General features: G+C 49.8%; 1 protein-coding gene across 2 annotated transcripts in view; it reads left to right on the top strand.

Annotated features, from left to right (window-relative positions):
* The first annotated feature begins 400 nt into the window (after positions 1–400).
* Positions 401–19,454, top strand: part of Kcnk9 (potassium two pore domain channel subfamily K member 9) — a 42,656-nt gene continuing 23,602 nt past the window's right edge. For both annotated transcript variants that reach the window (XM_006989196.4, XM_042264608.2), the window contains exon 1: positions 401–2,309. In XM_006989196.4, the coding sequence (XP_006989258.3) occupies positions 1,307–2,309 (1,003 nt within the window). In that variant the 5' untranslated portion in view covers positions 401–1,306. The remainder of the gene's footprint in view (positions 2,310–19,454) is intronic.

The raw sequence follows: 19,454 nt of genomic DNA, 5'->3' as shown, positions 1-19,454 counted from the left end.
CGGGGTTTCTCAAAACTCTCCACTTTGCCAAGGCTGTGTGCGCTCTTAGGGGAGCAGTGCTAGAAGGGACCCAAGCATTCGTGTTTATCCACCCATCCCAGCCAAAACCCAGGCGGCACTCAGTTCTACCCCTCTCCCTCCCCCTCAGGCCACCTCTCCTAGGCTCCATAGCAAGCCCCGTGCGCAGCACTAAGTCTGCTGCAGGAGCCGCCACTGCCGCCTCTCCAGCTGGCTGGGGACCAGGCGGGAGGTGGCGCGACCCGGAGGCTGCAGGAGGGAGGGAGGGGGGAGGGAGAGAGGAAGGCAGAGAAGAGATGAGAAGAGAGGAGGAGAGGAGGGAGGGAAGCCGGTCCTCGGAGTAGCCTGCCCCCCCCCCCCGTCCGCCCCCGTCCCTCCCGCCGGAGCGGGGCCGTCAAACGCAAACACGCGCGCACGCACACCCGCGAATACATACACTCAGGCTCCCTCCGGCGCGCACGCACAGCGCCTCAGGCAGACCAGAGCGGCGGCTGCCTCTCTGGACTCCTGGACGCCAGAGTCTCGGGATCTTCCCGCGGCTGATTCTCCTTTGCCCGTCCCTATCCCTACCCTTCAGTTCCTCCAGGCCCGCGGGACCACTCCCGCCCCGCCGCCGCCACCTCGCCGGCCGCCCCGGGAGGAGCTGGCTGGCTGGCCGGCCGCGCAGTTCCCTCGTCGCCCCCGAGGTAGCTCCGTCGCAGCTCCTGTCTTGGACTTCGCCCTGTTCCTGAGCTTCGGAGGCTGAGTGAAACAAACTTCGCAGATCGGCTGTCGCGCGGCGGGCACCCCGCGTGCCCCGCGCGCCCAGGTGGGCTTTCGGACCTTGGGGCATCGGGCTGCCTTGCCGGTTGCACCTGCTAGATAGACTCTCTCTCCCTGCTTGCAGGGGATTCTAGAGACATCTTCACTTAGCAAACTTTTCTGTTCCCCCAACCCAAGGGGGTGAGGAAAGCTAGAGGAAGAAGTTGGTGCCCGCGGGGCAACCGCCACCCTGGAGGGGATTCGCTGGGCCCCGCTAGCCGGGGAACGCATCCAGAGGGATGGGGAACCTCTCCCCGGGTCGCCCTCTGTCCCGGATCCTGATCCTGATCCTGCCCCAGCCCGGCCCGCGGGCTCGAGGGGCCAGGTACCGAGGACCACGCAGCCCGCGCGGAACGAGCGTGGGTCATCCTTACGCACGACTATCCTCACTGGGGCAAGCCGCCTGACCCAGGCCTGGCGTAGGGTGACCCGGGTCCAGGAGCGCTGGCCTCCCCGCTCTAGCGATGCCATAAACCTGCCTACCCTCATGCCTATCCCAGTGGTGATCACCACGCCCGCGGACCCCGTTGAGTTCGCGGAATCAACTGCCCTGGGTGCGCCCGTAGGGCCCGCAGAGCTCGTTGTGCCCGTGGAGCTCGTTGTGCCCGTGGAACCGGCTGCGCCCCCGGAACCGGCTGCGCCCCCGGAACCGGCTGCGCCCGCGGAACCCGCAGCGCCCGCGGAACCCTCTGAGCCCGCGGAACCCGCTGAGCCCGCGGAACCCTCTGCGCCCGCGGAACCCGCTGCGCCCGAGGAACCGGCTGAGCCCGCGGAACCCGCTGTGCCCGCGGAACCCGCTGAGCCCGCGGAACCCGCTGCGCCCGCGGAACCCGCTGCGCCCGCGGAACCCGCTGCGCCTGCAGAGTCCGCTGCGCCCGCAGAGTCCGCCGAGCCTGCCGAGCCCGGGACGTCCGCTCAGCCCGCTCAGCCCGCGAAACCTGCCGCGTCCGGTGAGTCCTGTGTGGTCATTGAGACCGGGGATCCCGCAGAACCCGAGAACGCTCCTCAGCTTGAAGGTGTTGAAGTTCGGGACGGTGAAGAGCCCGAAGATGAGGCCAACATTTCCACCATCAGCTGCGGGCTCTGCTGTTACCACCGCTTACAACTTCGACTCGAACGCAGAGCAGGCTTCGTCCGCGCGGCGCTGCATTGGGATAAGAGCGGTCCTTTGGTTTCTTTCATACTTGGCAGCTCCCTCCTAGCAGCCATGAAGCGGCAGAACGTGCGTACCGTGTCCCTGATCCTCTGTACCTTCACCTACCTGCTGGTGGGTGCCGCCGTGTTCGACGCCCTAGAGTCTGACCACGAGATGCGCGAGGAGGAGAAACTTAAGGCCGAAGAAGTCCGTATCAGAGGCAAGTACAACATCAGCTCTGATGACTACCATCAGCTGGAGCTGGTGATCCTGCAGTCTGAGCCCCACCGCTCTGGTGTCCAGTGGAAATTCGCGGGTTCCTTCTACTTTGCCATCACCGTCATCACAACTATAGGTAAATAGTGGGTGCGCCGCCACCGGGCTCGTGGGAGACACGGGAGGAGTCCCGGGGAAGTGGGGAAGTAGTGCGCGCTGTGTAAGGCTGGGTGGGGGGCTCCCAGCTTCCAGACCGGCCCCTGTTTCTGGATCTCATCCCTCAGGGGATGATCTCACTCCTCCAGGGAATCCTATCTGGTGCCCCACACCGCTCTGGTGTCTGGGCCAGGCTTGTAAACCCCCAGAGACAGAGTGCTGTTGTCTTGAGGGTGGAGGTGCCTACTTTTGCCAAGAGTGGCGCGCTAAGAATAATCCCACAACCGACACCCACCCACCACAACACCCCTGTGCGGGCTGCGCTTCCCTAAGTGGGTTCCAAGCCTTACACTTACTACCTCTTGGGGAATTTGGGACAAAGATGGCTTGGTGACAGGGGCTGCTTAGGAGGTTATAGGTGGTATTGGTACTGATCCTTCCTCATCTGGGGGCCTTTTGGGAGCCAAGATTTCAGCACCCATTATCCTTCCTTTGAGTTGTGGAGTGTGTTAGGTCCCAGAAGAAGAGTTTGCTCTTCTTTGGTTGGGATGGGGTTGGCAGCAGGTGACCTGCAATGCGGTCCTGGTGGGTTGGATAGGGCAGTGGGTGTGGATCAAAAAGAGTCTGGATGTTGTTTGAAAACGGGGTGGGGGAGTTTAACTCACTCTGGGAAAGAGTCTGGTACAGATGGGATTGCTTATAGGTTCCCACACTCAGGTTACTGTCCACAGAGCAGTCTCTGGTGGCTCCCTATGGCTGTACCCCACTGAGGCTGGGGTTGGGAGACACCTCTAGATTGGCACATGAAGATCTGTGGAAATCTGAGTGCCACACTTCATCCCAGAAGATGGGGTAGATGCCCTTCTGGTAGGAGGCAGAATGGTGTCTCTGGCTGGCCACTTGCCCTGTCATGGCAGAATGCCTAGGGCCATCTCCTTAGATCTGTGAGGACCAGAATGTTGACTCTTTTGCCCCTTATGAGAATCCATCTTCCTTTCCCAGACCTCCCTCTAATATTCCTATGATACTTTTTTTTTCCTGAAAAGCTCTGCATTACTGGAAGGGGGGGGGAGGGTGGAAAGACACAGGGTTTCAGGGTGCCATATGCAACAGGAAACACCAACCCAGGACAGACTCTTTCTTTCTTGCTTGAAAGGACTTTTTAAGAGTTGCATTTTAAAAATATGTGCTAAATTGGTGCAGGTTTTTATGTTTGAGGCAAGGAAGTCAGCCTTCCGTTGTCCACATAACCAGTTTTGCCAGGTTGGAGAAGAGACCAGCAGGTCACTGCGTCATTTCTGTCTTTGAACTGTGGTGGTGATACACAGATGTGCAAGTCATTGGTTCTGGTGGCAGGTATCTTTGCTGGGAGGCAAGAATATGCCTGTGACATAGATGGAGGGGAGAAATTCCATGGTCCCCTAAAAGTGCCTTTTGTGATCCAGCTCTGAAACAGGGGGATTTATTTTTCAGGCTGGTTCCCTGTAGTAAAACCAGCACAGAAAACCGTTGACTCGTCCCAAGATGTGGGTGACACAGGGAGAGGGCTGGGGTTAAAAGCAAGCACAGTCATGTTGCAGCATTCCTTAAAAAAGTAATTGAGGTTGAGGAAGCTCTCATTGGGGTATGCCTCCTTTATTGATATGATTGGCAGTACAGGACAGAAGCTTCTAATATTTGAACTCCAAGGGAAGAGAAGCTAAAAGCAACTGCTGTCTTAGCCCCCCCAGACAAGGGGCTCTCATCAAGACAGGATCAGGGCCACTTGAGAAAGAGAAATATGTTGGTTTTTCTCATTTCCTTTATTGGGTTTTCTACTGATTTGAGGAAAACATTGGAAACACACACACACACACACACACACACACACACACACACGTTTTCATGTGCATACACATGCACATGCACACATACATCCACACTCATGCATATTCATATGCATGCATGCATACACATGCATATACACACATACATCCACACTCATGCATATTCATATGCATGCATGCATGCATACACATGCACACATACATCCACACTCATGCATATTCATATGCATGCATGCATACACATAAATGCATATACATACAAACACCCACACTCTCATGCATATTCATATGCATGCACAATACACTTACATACATGTACTAACACACACATAAACATAATACTCTCACACACATGTACACGTATGCATGCACATACATACACACTCACTCACTTGCATACATGCACACATGCATACCCCCATGTACCCATACATACACATGTACCCATACATGCATGTACACATATACATACTTGCATGCATATATACACACATGCAGGCACATGCATGCAGAGAGATACACATCCAGACATGCACACACATCCCACATGCATCTACACACTTACTTGCATGCATTCATACATACCTGCATACATGCACACACATACATATGTCCTAAGGCATCTGTGCTTGAGTGCAAAGAGTGAAATCTAGAGCCTGCCATATAGGAAGACTACAGTGATGCCATTTTCTGACCTCCAGCCTCAGTTTCCCCACCTGGAGAAGGGCTATTATATAATAACCATTGGCAAGTGGCCTTTCCTCATCAGCTGTGGGCATGCAGGATCCTTACTCCAGTCCTGCACACTGCATTGCTTAGTAGGTGCTGAATCTATGTGCTTGCTTTTGACTGGCTGAGCCTCTCGCTACCTGGTCCTCTCAGTCATCCACAGAAGCACTTACATCTGTAGGAGACAAAGCACCTTTACGGTTACTCTTGTGTGTTTTCTTTTATTTTTTTTTAAATACAAATGCAAATGAAAGTGCTGTTAAGTCCAGGATAGAAGCCAGCCCCCAAAGGAATCATCTTCATCTTCTATTGGGCATGATGTTGGCAAAAAGGAGGCTCATTTTCACAGTTTTCCTTTTTCACCTACGTTTGGGTGATTTCTAGTGTGCATGTGTGTCAACTCTGCACCCAACACTCTGGTTGTGGCAGGAACCCTGAAGCTGGCTAGTGAATGGTGCTTCTTAGAAGCAGTTATTGGCTTCCTCTGGGAAATGGATTCTCAAAACGTACATAATTACTACTTCATTTCAAAGCTGTGGCTAGGCCTTCATGCAAGACTTTGGAGGCTATGACATGGACTCTGGTCCTAGCTCTCTGGGGAGTCCTGCACATAACAACTGCCCTCTTAATCAGGTCCAGTCCTGGTGCCCATTCTTTCCAGGGGCTTCCAGGTTGCTGCCACTTGTAGCTCTCCTTAAAGGATCTTTACTGTGTGGTTTTCAACTTGGGTGAGACTCCCTTGCTTGTAGCCCACTGACCCGGATTGGCTGTGCAGTTGAAGCATCCCCTCCCAGACCCACTGATGCAAGTGGGAGAAGGAAGTGGTGCTGAGGGGGCAGGGTCTGCATGGGCATAGGAGGTTTATGAGAATCATCTCTGCTTGGGGTTGAGGTCTTGGAGCTTGCAAAATATATGGCTGGTATAAACTTATTGCCTCCCACAGTGGGAGGTTCAAGCTAAAACTACCCCCACAGTTAACCTCTTTGCACAATGTACCAGAGATGGGATTTCCATCGCACTTGGGTTTTTTATTCTAACATCTGTGATCTAGGTTGGCTACCTTCAGGATCATTAAAAAGGAAGACATCAGAAGCCACCTGCGGAACTATGGCTGACAATTTAAAGGCTGGTTTGCCATGGGGGAAGGAGGGTTGGCTTGTGGGTTTTCTTCTCTAGCTACAGTTTTGGGGGACAGGGGAGAAGCACACACTTCCTGACTCTCTGAGCCCATTTAAAGCTGAAGTTGCTTCCAGATTGTTCTAGACAGATATCAAACTCTTTCCTTTCCAAGGTAGAAGCAGACTTTTCACAAAATGCACAGCATTCATCACAGGTTTGGGTAGTGGGACATGATTCACATTCTTGTCAAGCACCTGCCCTGCCTTGCGTGTGCTGCCTGCTTTGATACGTTGGGGACAGTCTAGATGACAAGATAAGGTCTGGCCTTGGCAGAACGTGCTGGAAACCCAGGTAGTTGGATGTAGTCTAGTGTGGAGCACAGGTACAGCTAAACTCAGTGAGAATCTTTATCTGTCCCGTGCCATCCACCAGGCTAAACACACACACACACACACACACACACACACACACACACACACACACACACACACACAGCACCCTTACCCCCCCCACACACACAGAGCATCCTTAACCCCGCCACACACAAACAGAGCATCATTACCCAGTATACAAACCACCTGCCTCACCGAGTCCTCCAAGCACCGCCCTTGCCCTCCTCCGCTCCAGTCAATCTCAGCTTTGTGGATTCTGATCATTCTACCTCAGGTCTGAACTGCCTTTGTTCCCTGAACCTACAGTGTCCAGCACAGTACATGCCATAGAGCAGGCATCTCACAAAGGATTGCAAAGCAGGACCAATGGGTCAGACAGGCTGATGCCTGAGGAATCATGGAGCTTAAACTCTCTCTCTCTCTCTCTCTCTCTCTCTCTCTCTCTCTCTCTCTCTCTCTCTCTCTCTCTCTCTCCCTCCCTCCCTCCCTCCCTCCCTCCCCTCCCTTTCTCCCCCTCTCTTTCTCTCCCTCCTTTCTCTTTTCACCCATGAGCTTGTGGGAACACTGTTCTGCTTGACAGATGAGGAAACTGAGGCAGAGAAGGCAATGAATACCAAGGTAGAGTGTATATGTAAGCAGGGTCTCCTTACTGCAGGCTCTAGCTGGAAGTCACCGCAGGTGTCACGATGGGTCTGTGTGCCTGCCTCACATTCTCGTACATTTGGGGAGCCTGCTCAGCCAGGTCCAGAGGATGGGTAGCCTTGGGAGCAAGAGGGTTCTGTAGTTACCCACTAAATAAATCTTCCTTTTAACTAAGTGGAGTGGCCTTAATAATTTCACCAATAGGGTTTACCTCTATCCACCCATGCCTATGAGCTTGCGTGCTTGTTCACTCTGTAACCACACAGCCACTCAACCAATCTGCCACCCACCATTTTAATATTACATCTTGGGTGGGCTAGCCATTCATGGCCTCACCCAACACCATAATCCACCCATTCATTCTCCATTAGCCAGTCATCCTCCAGTCCTTCGTGCGCTTGGACAATTTATTCCATCACCCAACACTGCACCACTCAGCCCTGCAGACACCTGCCATTCAACTTCTATTGATGCACATGGCAGTCGTTGAACTTTTCGCTCAGCATCTGACACTGTGTCACTCATCCTCTGTGAACCTGTCCTTCATTCCCCCATCTCACATACCATCACAGTTTCTACACACACCTGTCATTCATTCCCCGACCAGCCACTGCCTCGCTCAGTCCTACACACACCTGCCCTTCATTTCCCATCAGCCACTGCTTCATTCACTGCTCCACAGGCACCTCTCCCTGTCCCACCCACTCTCATACCGCTCACTCTTCCATGAAATTTCTCTCTCTGACATGGGGTGTCACTTGGTTCTGCATAGCCTGTCATCAGTTGCCATCCTTGCATTGCTCAGTCCACTGCACACCTGCCGTTCACTCCCCCATCAACCATTGCGCCACCCAGTTGTCTACACACATAGAATCCTTTCACGCAGCTACCTCTGTGTCACTTGGACCTCCATCCCTCTGTCATCCATCCTTTCCCCTGACACTGTATCTGTCACAGAGTTACTGGATGCCTATGATCCATTTTCCTTGATAGCCATTGTGTCACGTGGTCCTCCGTAGAACTAGCTCTCCCATCCAAGTCTCATTTGGTCCTCCACCCCCACTCCACTCATCTCCCCATTCACTATTACTTCACTTGGTGCTCCGTGCCCTTACCATCTGCTTCTTTATCTCTACCCACTTTTCACTCACCTCCCTCCCTCCCGTTATCTCTTCAACTATTTCGTCCTCACATAGTTGTTTTATATGGTCTCCCCACAACTGTCACTCAGACATCCAGCCACCATCTCATCGTTCAGCTCTCCACTCACCTGTCATTCACTCCCCAGCCTCTCTTTGTATAACGAAGTCCTCCACATGCCTGCCACTCCCCCCTCTCTACCATTGCCTTAGTTTTCCCATGATCTCATATAGTTTCCCTCTGACACATCATCACTCATGTGTCCGGGCACCTTCCATCCTCCCATCTCCCACTGGAACTCAGTTCTTCATACCTATCGCCCATTTCCTTGACGCCATTCTCTCAGCCACCATACACTGCTCATCCATCCCCCCCCCACCCCCATCTTTCATTGTGTCACTCGATCTTCCAGGTACCTGTCACTCGAGTCCTACCTGCCACTGTAACTCTCAGTTCTCCAACCCCCTCTCATTCACTTTTTCCAGCCCACCTCTGGACCACACAGTCTTCCATGGCACTGGTCCTTCATTTTCCATGGAACGCTAAATCCCTCCAACCTCCATGCCCTCTCCCTTCACTCCACCGCCTTCCACTGGACCATTCTCTCTCTCTAAACCCACCATCCATCCCCTCATCTGATGTCAATTGTTCAGTTCCTGCCCTGCCTGTCAGTCATTTTCCCTCCTGAGATGGTGTTGCTCATTTCTTCAAGTACTGGTCATTCATTTTCCATCTGCCCATGTCCACGTCATTCATCCCCCCACCTGTCTTTCTTTCTCCATTCACAATTGTACCATCCGGTTCTCCCTATACCTGTTACTTGTTCCATGTCCAGCACAGCTCTGCTGAGCTTTCACGCACCTCCTATCATTCCCCTCCTGCCATTTTGTCCCTCAAACCTTCCAGTATTTCCTCTATCCACCACAGTGTTATTCAATTGTCCAGCTGCCTGCCATTTATTTCTGGACCCATCATAGCTTCTTTTAGGTCATCCACCTACATCCTGTCATTCTTCTACTATCTGTTAGTGCATCATTCATTCCTCAATGCACCTGCTATTCATTCTTTCATGCCCCATTACATCATTCAATCCTACATGTACCCATCATCTGTTCCCATATGTACAACATCACTCATTCCTTGAATGCATATGTCATTCATTCCCTTATACACCATTAATCACTCAGATCACCTTGCAGCTGTCATTCATTCTTCTATGTACCATTACATCATGCAGTCCTTCATTACTCAGCACTCCACGTCCCTGTCACTCATTTCCTTAAGAACCATTAGATCACTTAGCCCTACACACACCTGTCATCCATTCCCCTATGTACAATGTTATCACCCAGTGCTCCATGTCCCTGTCACTCATTTCACCAAAGCTATTACATCATTCAATCCTCACTGTATCTATCATCCATTCACTATACAAGGATATCACTCATTCCTAAATGTACCCATCATTCCTTATACCCCATACACCACAACATCACTGAGTCCTCCATGCACATTAACTATCCTCTACACCATGACACCAGTCAATCCCCCATGTCACTGTCATTCATTCTCCATGTACCATGATACTACTTAGTCACTCCTGCCCCTGCCAGTTATTATCCTATACAGTATTACATCACTTCCCCATGTCCCCACCACTCCTTCCTCCACACACCTGTTGTTCATTTCCCTGTGCACCACCATGTCTCTCAGTTCTCCGTGCACCCGCCATTCATTCTAAGAACCAATGATTTCACTCCATCCTCCATACTCCTGCCATTCATTCTAAGAACCAATGATTTCACTCCCTCCTCCATGCTCCTGTCACTCATTCTAAGAACCAATGATTTCACTCCCTCCTCCATGCTCCTGTCACTCATTCTAAGAACCAATGATTTCACTCAATCCTCCATGCTCCTGCCATTCATTCTAAGAACCAATGAGTTCACTCCCTCCTCCATACTCCTGTCATTCATTCTAAGAACCAATGATTTCACTCCACCCTCCATGTTCCTGTCATTCATTCTAAGAACCAATGATTTCACTCATGCTCCATACTCCTGTCATTCATTCTAAGAACCAAAGATTTCACTCCACCCTCCATGCTCCTGTCATTCATTCTAAGAACCAATGATTTCACTCATGCTCCATACTCCTGTCATTCATTCTAAGAACCAATGATTTCACTCCATCCTCCATGCTCCTGTCATTCAATCCCCTGCACATCATTATGTCACTCAGTTCCCCACGCACCTGCCATTCATCTTCTCATGTACTTTCTCGTTACATGGTTCTCCATGAAACCATAATTCATTACCCATCAGCTGTTGCATCATCCAGCCATCCACTCACCCACCACTCTTTTCTCCATTTGGTAAAGGTGTCACCAGCTCTTCCATGCAATCATCACAGTTTCCCCATTACTCCTTGTGTCTCCAGCCTTCCGCCATTTTCTCACTCCTCCATCTGCCATTGCCTCACTCGGTGCTCTCTGCAGCCATAATTTGGTCCTTCCTCTGCCCTTACATCAGTCTGCTGTGCACTACCATTCACGATTCCAGTCACTGTATCAGTACGCCACGCACACACTTGTCACTTATTCTCCTCTCTGACCTTGTCACACTCATTTCTCCATGCACGTGTTATTCATTTCCTCACTGGGCCCAGTGTCACTCAATTTTTCATACACCCATCATTCTTTCACCCTTAAGCCTTGTTTTGCTCAGTCCTTAAATCTGTGGCTCATTCTATTCTCTGGCGTTGCATAACACAACCCTCCACTCTCTCAACATCTGGCCCCACTCCCCACCTATCAGGGCACTACTATGTCTTCCTGTACCTGTCATTCATTCATCCTTTACACCACATTGCTCCCCACCTATCAGGGCACTACTATGTCTTCCTGGCTTTCATTCATCCTTTACACAACATCACTCAGTTTTCTGTGCACTTGACATTCATTTCCCCTCTGCCAATATATCACTGGGCTGTCAGTGCACCTGTCTTTCATTCTTCATTCTACCAGTGCATCGATCAGCACACTTGTCACCTGCCATTATTTCCAACATCTGACATTGTATCTGTCACTATCTCCATCGCCTTCATTTCCACATCTGCCATTGTGTTTGTAAATGCATTCATTCTCCTCCCTTTCATTTTCTCCTTCCTTCCTCCATAAACGTATCACTAATTCTTCTGTCTGGTGTTTTTCTTATTCTTCCACAATCCTGCCATTTATTCTCCTACCCATCTCGTGTCATTCTTCCTTTTTACTAACTCATCTTCATCCACCATCTACTATCATGTTACTCATTCCTCACTTGCACCCACCATTGCATCACAAGTCCTCCTTGCAGCTTTCACTCATTCCCCTGCCTGCCTTTGTATCATTCTGCTACTCAAATACCTGCCATGTGTTCCCTGATTCTCCCTTGTATTCAAGGTCGACTCTACACCCATCATCCATTTCCTCATCTGCCACTAAAGCACCGAGTTCTCCTGTGGCATTCCTTCCCTCATTTGCCATTGTATCATGCTTTCAGGTACCTGTCACTCATCTGACAGACACTACTGTATCATTTAGCTCTCCATGTGTTCATTCATTACCATTCAATCACTGTCCACCATGCTCCTCTCATTTACTTCTGCATTCAGTCCATCCGTGCATTCAGTCATGCACCCAGGAAATCTTCCTCCCAAATTGTAGTTGATTCTGAGCGGGGGTATAATGGCTGCTGATACAGGACAGGGAAGGCTAAGCAGAGCCTGGAGTCCCAACTGTAAAGAGGCAATGGGGCTTGGGAGGCTGATTTAAGGAGGTATCCATACTGGAGGTAAGCTTTTTTTTTTTTTTTTTTTTTTTCTGATGGCACCTGGGTGATGAAGAATTCTAGCAGCTGAGAAGATTAGTGTGGTGTTGGTTGGGGATGATGTTCAGGCCAGGGAGCCTAAACACAAAAGAAGTGGAAGCTAGTGTGTATTGTTTTACAAAATGACTCTCATTGTGAAGGAGAAGTGTAAGTGATGGTAGAGAAGGCTTACAGAATATACAAAAGCAATCTCACCCCTTCACATTCACCTTCTTGGTGTTATTTATGTGTGATACTAGAATCATCCAACAATTGTGCATAGCTGCTTATAGCATAGAACCCAAGAAACAGTGAATTAAGAGAGCAGTGGTTATTATTCTAAATTAGGAAGCCTGGATAGACAGATGCCTGCAAAGCTTTAGCTCATATCTTTCAGCTTAGCTATCTTAGCTCACAGCTTACCCCCACTCACACACTCTGACTGAACATATGTGTTTTATTTGGCTCTTACATTGTTTGAAAACATGGAGCATTAGCTAAGAACATTTATTGATTTGTTATAGTAGGTTACCTTGATATTTGCTTTTTTATTTATAAACACTTGTTTTACTTTATTTGGCTTCCCCCACCCAACTTCATGTGCTGACAGTCAGTATGCTTTTTCCTTTCCCTTAAAATACTAAAGGCTATGTGTTGTCCTCTGTTTGCCACTTTGGCTGCATCCTATGGCCAGTTATTTGTAAATAATTTGCAAGTGAGTTTTTTTCTTACAATCAATGATCTGCAAGTGATTTTTAAGTGAGCTTTTTATTGTCATCAATTATCTATAAATAATTTATGACTTTATTTTTTTAATTCAAGAGTTAAGTGTGTGAGTTCTACACACTTATACAGTCATACAACATACATGCACATAAAAGCTTGTTAGTAGAGAGATTAGAATCATGAGCTTTGGAGCTGATTATCATTGACTGTCATTTGTTGAGCAACCTTGGGCATGTGATTTTACCTCTCTGTGCTTTGCCCTGTACCATCTATAAAATATGGAGAATAATACCAAATTGGCTGACAAGGTGTTTGGGACAGTTAGATTTTATTCATTGCATTCTAAACACGTAAGACAGCCTACATGTACTGGGTGTTACTGTCTATAAGGACATTTCAAAATGTTCAGTTTCTCTATTTTATTTTTTTTTTTTAGTTTTTGTTGCTAAAGGATTTACCTTTTACTGAGTCCTTCAGCTATGAAAAGAACATTTATTTATCTGTTGTATGTAAAGTTCTATACAATTCTAGTAACTCAAACTCATGTATGTTTTCTTTCTCAAGGGCTGGGAAATAATGATTACTGGTTTTGTGGAGCCTTGTACACAGTGAGCTTAGCACACAGTGTCTCAGGCTGTCATTATGTTGTTGACTTGTATGCCTAACTGGCACATGTGCTCTGTCCAGCTCACCACCATCCCAGTACCACCACACTTAGGTCCCATCACCCACACACCCCAGACACTTGGCTCCCCGGGTTCTCCAGTGTGTGTTCCTTGCTTTGTAATGATTATTGCTGTTAAGAGTCTCCTTGGTTCCTGAGGATGATCCACTGGAGTCTTATTTGGTGATTTGCTATTGAGGTTTATCATTGTCTCCTTTGCTTTATGTACTTTGAAGCTATATGGTTAGATGCATACAGGTTTGTGTTTGCTATTTTTTTTCTTGGAAGATATACCAAGCTTCTTTATTGCATGATGCGTTTTGTCTTTCTGTCCTAATGATTTGGAGCCAGCTTTCTTTTATTAGCACTTGTTATATAAATGTTAATGTTTTTAGCTTATTTTTACACTTTTTCTTCTAGGAAGATTTTGACATGGCTTGTAACCAAAGATACAAATATAGGTGAAAAGCCAGTGTGAAAATCTGGGGATCTATGTACACTCGCCTCTGTAGGGATGGGATAGAAGTTCATATTTTCTTGGGTAGAAGGGACAAAAAGGGAACAAATGCTCTAGGTGCCGTCACTGAGAACAAATGTCATTGAGCTGCACAGGTATGTAGTCTTGCGGCTTTACTGAATGACATTGCATTCATATTTGGAACACGGAGGAGATGAAGACCACACTGAGCCCTGGCTATGCAGAGGCTGCTGAGGCCTTGGAGTACCCAGGTGAGTGATGGTGATACTTGGTCTCCAGGGTCCACTGCCCAGGATTATTTTGGGCTTTAGCTCCTTTGATTTTTCATTATTATTATTATTATTATTATTATTATTATTTAGTCAGAAGGGTTATTCTAGCCAAGATTACCCTAACACTTCTCTAGAAGCCCCACCGAACATTCTTTTTTCTCTATCTCATAGGTTAGAAGTGGGTCACGTGCCTGCATCTGCCTTCTCTCTTTAGGCTTATGAGTATGAAACAAGTCTGGACACAGGGTTGGCTATTAAGTATGATGGCTGATGATGGAGCCCTAGGGTCTGCTCCCAAAGACAGAAGCCACCAGCTGCTGTTTTGTTATCTCAGGATATCCCCCAGAGACCCCATAAAAGTGAGAATAGATGAAGGAGCCCAAATAGGTGCTGGCAGGGGAGAACCCCTTAGAGTAGAGGGGAGGGGGGTGTGAGCAAGAGGAGGCTAGCATTGGGGAGGACTTCTTAGAGCAGAGGGGAGGAGGGTGAGGAGGAGGAAGCTGGCAGCAGGGAGTACCTGAGAGTGGAGGGGTGGGTGAGCCTCTCTCTGCCTGTTTTCTTTTTCTTCTGTTCTTTGGGCATCTGCTCTGTACCCCATCTCTCAGGAGAGGACTCAAAAGCCAACAGGATATTATTGTTCCTATCCTCTTAAGCATCTGCCCTGAGCCCAGCAGTATTTCCTTATAAAACAGGATTCTAAGCACCCTGTTCCCCCAATGCTTTCTCCTTCCTACAGGTGGCATTTGCCATCAATGCCAGAACCTTGCCCTCTCCATACATCAGAAGGAAGCTGCTGTGCTCTCCTTTGGCCTCTGCTGCTCCTGGCTGAAGTCCTCCCTTCTCCCGCACCCAGGAGACCCAGTCATTGGGAATGGTTTCTTTTTTCATCTCTGGGTTTTTGCTCTCCAGCTCTGCCTAGATCCATTCTGGGCACATGCAAGGCCCCTGTCTGGTTTTTTGGCTTCCTTTGGGGATGATCTAAGCATTTGTTTAAAGGGCTGGTGGGGGAGGAGGGCCACAGGGATTATGCAACCCTGCGTTCTGACAGTGTCCCACACCTGGCCTGCATTTATTGCATGCATTTGTTGTGGCTCAAGGCTGGCATTGATACACATTAAGTCCCTACCCTGCTTGAGAGCCATCAGTGGCTCCTTGTGACCCACATGGATGCTCACCCTGACCTTTGAAGTCCAGCTTCTTGCTGACATGTAGTCCTGACTGTCACTCCACCCCTGTCCCATGCAGACTGAGTCACAGGCTATGGTGGACACCCTCACCGCTCAGTACCCCTCCCCTGTACATCTTTCTTTTGCAGTTAGATGCTTCTCTCTTGGGTGTCTCTGCAGCCCCAGGGCTCCTGCCAGCTAAGCACCTGTCAACCTGTGTTACATCAGCTTTTCCCAAGCCAGACTTTGTCCCCTGCCCCCAGCACCTCTGTCCGGGGACCATGTTATTACCTGCCAGTGGCTGGGTTGTCCACCCGCCAGTGTCTAGCACTAAGCAGGCCCCCAGAGAATGTTTGTTGAATGAACATAGGCATGTAAATGGGACAGCTTTCACGAGAGCTATATTTAACTGTTCTAGAATATTCTCTGGGCCTTTCAGAAAAGCAAATCCTTGAAAAACAGCAGCCCACGAATCTGAACAGCAGGTGTTTGCAAGAAGCAGTGGGTGGGCTAGCAGGAGGCTGTCTGTTTCCCAGGAGGCCCAGGTTCACCCTGTGCCCCTCTGGCCCTCAGTAGAACCCAAGGTGTCTGCTGACTTTACTCCTTTCTCTTTGCATCCCAGGATGTCTCTACCAAGCAGGAGGAATCTAGATGGGTAAGGCAGCACTCTAGGTTGCTGGGACCTCACCACCATGGAGGGTTATCTCTTCAGAGTCCTTAGTGAGGCTGACCCTAACAAGCTTCTAGGGTTCTGGTTCTGAGGGCAGAAAGCAGTCAGTGGCTATATATCACTTGCAGCCCCTAGGCTTGGGGTGAACTTCCTCCACCCGCAGCCCTGGCTTAGTTCCCAAACAAACCTTCAGGAAATCTACAGGGTCAGGTCCAAACCACCTGCCACACCTCCCCCTTTCCTTTTGTCCCCTCCTGTTCCCACTCAGTGTTTTCAGCTGTAAAATGGGTAGAAATGGCTGCTTCCCAGAGGAAGATTTGATGAGCCACCTGGCTGGTCTCTGGGTCACAGCCAGGTAGACAGACAGTGAATGGCTCGTTATCATTCACATCATTGCCTGCCGTGGTACTTGCTGCTGCTCTGAGAGTCATGAAACAGACACCAATGCCTTACGTGTGTTTGGGGAGATGGATGCTTTTTCATGCTGCCCCTCTTCCAGCCTCAAGACTGTCCCTTATGGCCCCTCAGAAGGTGTGGTGAAGGATTCGCAGGCCCTTAGAGCTGCTATCTTCTAGGTTAGGGTAGTGGAAAATGGGACAGGAGAGCAGAGAGGGTGCTGTAGAGACAGGGTCTGGCAGAGGCTCTTGACTACAGCTAGGTTGCTTTCCTCTCTGTCGTCCTTAGGACTTAGACATTACAACTTCAGGCTCCTGCTTCCCACCACTGCTGGCCAATGCTGAGCCTGAGTCGTTCTTGGCTGGTCTAGGCAGGGATACTGCCAGCAGGAAGGGAGGCTGCCAGGTCCTGCTAGTCACAAGCACAGCTCCCAGGTCCCTGTAGTTGTGGGACCAGGTGGCTCAAATGAAGAGACCAGTGAGGTAGGGTCTGTGCCTGGGCATGTCTGGTGTTAGCAAATGATGACACTCACTTCTTCAATACAGCTGTGACATCATAGGGTGGCTATGAGTCAGGCCAGCAAATGGGCATGAGAGGTACACATGCTTCCAAGCAGGGGTCAACTTGGGCAAGGCAAGGACATGGGGTGGGGACTTAGTTCAAGCTATAGTAAAGAGCTTATAAATAACAGCAGTTTATGTCCCACAATTCTGGAGGCTGGAAGGCCAAGGCCAAGAGCAGAAGGTCCTCTTCCAAGATAGAGACAAAGACAGAGTTGACATCTCACCTCCCAAGACTATATAGAAGCAAGAACAAGGCTGCTCTCTGTCTGTCGGGTGATACTTTGAACCTGTATGGGTGGACCATTATGGCTTCAAACCCAAGTGCTTGGAAGACTTGCTGACCATGACCTCTCGGGCTTCACCCTAGGCTGAACAGGCAAGACTTAGCTAGTGGTGAGTGGGTTCAACCTGGGATTGGTTAATCACAGCATGTGGCTACCCTAAAGCTGAGGAGGATGAGGATGGGGCAAGGAGGGTCCAGGTGCCACAGAGTCCAACCCCTTGCCAGTGTCACACCCCTTACATTGCAGGAGACTCCCCAATCACTGGACTCACCAAGTTTTGTCTCCACTCTTACCCCTTTTCCTGGAGATCTAGTGGAGCTTGAGACCCTACAGGCCCCTCTGTCCGTGTGCCAGCTGTGGATCGTGGTACTCTTAGATGAAGTGTCCAGAGTCTGGGCCACCCCTGTCCCACACCCCTCTGTCTTCCTTCCACAGAGACAGTCCTCAGACCCAGGGCGTTGCCATGGGGATTGTGAGCTGGAGTCTATTTTGAGATCATGTTAGAGTGTGATTTTTTAGTTTTGTCTGGGCTGCCTGTTAGTTTCCCTGTTTGTCCAATGACGAGCTAGAGAGTTTGGAATGGTCTTGCTCCACAGATACTACTCCTTGATGTGGAGGACAGGCAGTTAGCATCCAGTCTGACCAGTATGTACCTGCTAGTGGTCCATAAGAATCTCCATGACCAGGGGATGATGAGATGACGGGATGCCTTCCTGCAGGAGGTGTCCTCAGCCGAGATTCAGCACTCCTGCTCACTCAGCTGACTGCTGCTGGCTGGTCCTGTCTACAGATGGCAAGGGAGTGGTGGATGCCCCAGAAGAGAGGGGGAAGGGCCCTTTAGCAGAGAGAGTAGCATAACAAGGGCCAGACGTGGAGGTGCTGGTGACATCTGAGAGTAGGGGTTGGTTCAGGGGCATCAGGGAGGTGAGGGCTGGCAAGTGGCTATTGCTAGGCTCCAAATGTAGACCCTAGCCATCTCCTATCTGACTTATCTGCTCAGCTTAGTCATAGGCTCTAGGTGAGGCTAGTTCACTACTTCAGAGGTCGTCTCCAGCCTCCCTTGCTATGCTCAGAGGATCCTGGGGGACTGAGGGTGAAGCAGAGCTCTGATTCCAACTTTATTGGCCTGCTCTTCCCTCCTGTTCCCATTCTGTAGACGAGGAAACTGAGGCTCAAAGGGCCCCATGGACTTTTCCAAGGTCCTATGTCATTGGCTTGTCTTTCACTTGCTATAGGCAGAAATCTTTCCCTGAAAATGCTGTTCTCTCTTCAGGGAAGCCCTCCTTGGTGACCCAGAGTGGCTACTCTCACCATGAGAGCTTTGGGGTGGGTCTCCAGGTGCACAGTATGCTGTTGGGACTGGTTGCATTTGCTTGCATTCAAGCATGTGCAACCTAATTCAGATATCTCTCTGAGCCCCGGTTTACTTACAAGAGATATGGGTATTTGTCACAGGGAGGGTTTCTAAAATACTGATGATCATAAAGTCCCCAACACAGGGCTAGACACCTCTTGGCTCCTTCTGCCCCTCCAAAAGCAGTGGCATTCTCCCAGTATTCTCTCCCCTGGACCTGCTGGGAGTCACAGAATCTTATGCCTCAGCTGTCCCCCAGCCCAGCTCAGGGCCTGGGAAATCTGTCGAGTCAGTTTTGAATGGGGGAGAGCCAGCCAGCCTTGTGTCTGGGCGGTGAGAGGCTATTTTGGGAGCGAGTCAGGGAAGGGGTGCTGTGCTTTCTTCGCTCCTCGTGACTACCAGAGGTGGTGGAGCCCTGCACGCCTGTCCTGGATGCCTAGTGAGCGCCAAGCCCGGGACTGAGCAGGGAAGGAGAAGGACTGTTATACGGCCTGACAGCCAAAGGCCACATGAGTCTAGCCCCCACCCCTTCCCACTGTCAGCTTGCCTACCAGCAGTGTCTGAGAGAGGAGAATGGAGAGCAGGAAACTCAGATTCTGATGTGTTAGGCTAATCCCCAGCTCTCCTACCTACAGGTAACCCATCTACCTGTCCTTTGCCAGTAAACCTTTGTCCCACCCCATCTATTTGTTTACTTATTTTCTCCCACCCATCCACTTGCCTATTTGAACTAGTTAGCTAGCCATTTATCTATCCACCTATCTGCCCATCCATATTCTATATATCCATCCACCCATCTGTCTGTTTTAACCTTTCATTATCTATCCACCAATCTATCTTCCACCACATTCCATGTGCA

The sequence above is a fragment of the Peromyscus maniculatus genome, chromosome 20 (genome assembly GCF_049852395.1).
Source record: "Peromyscus maniculatus bairdii isolate BWxNUB_F1_BW_parent chromosome 20, HU_Pman_BW_mat_3.1, whole genome shotgun sequence".
NCBI lineage: Eukaryota > Metazoa > Chordata > Mammalia > Rodentia > Cricetidae > Peromyscus > Peromyscus maniculatus.
Note: the sequence above shows the minus strand (reverse complement) of the source record. Positions and strands in the feature narration are given on the sequence as shown.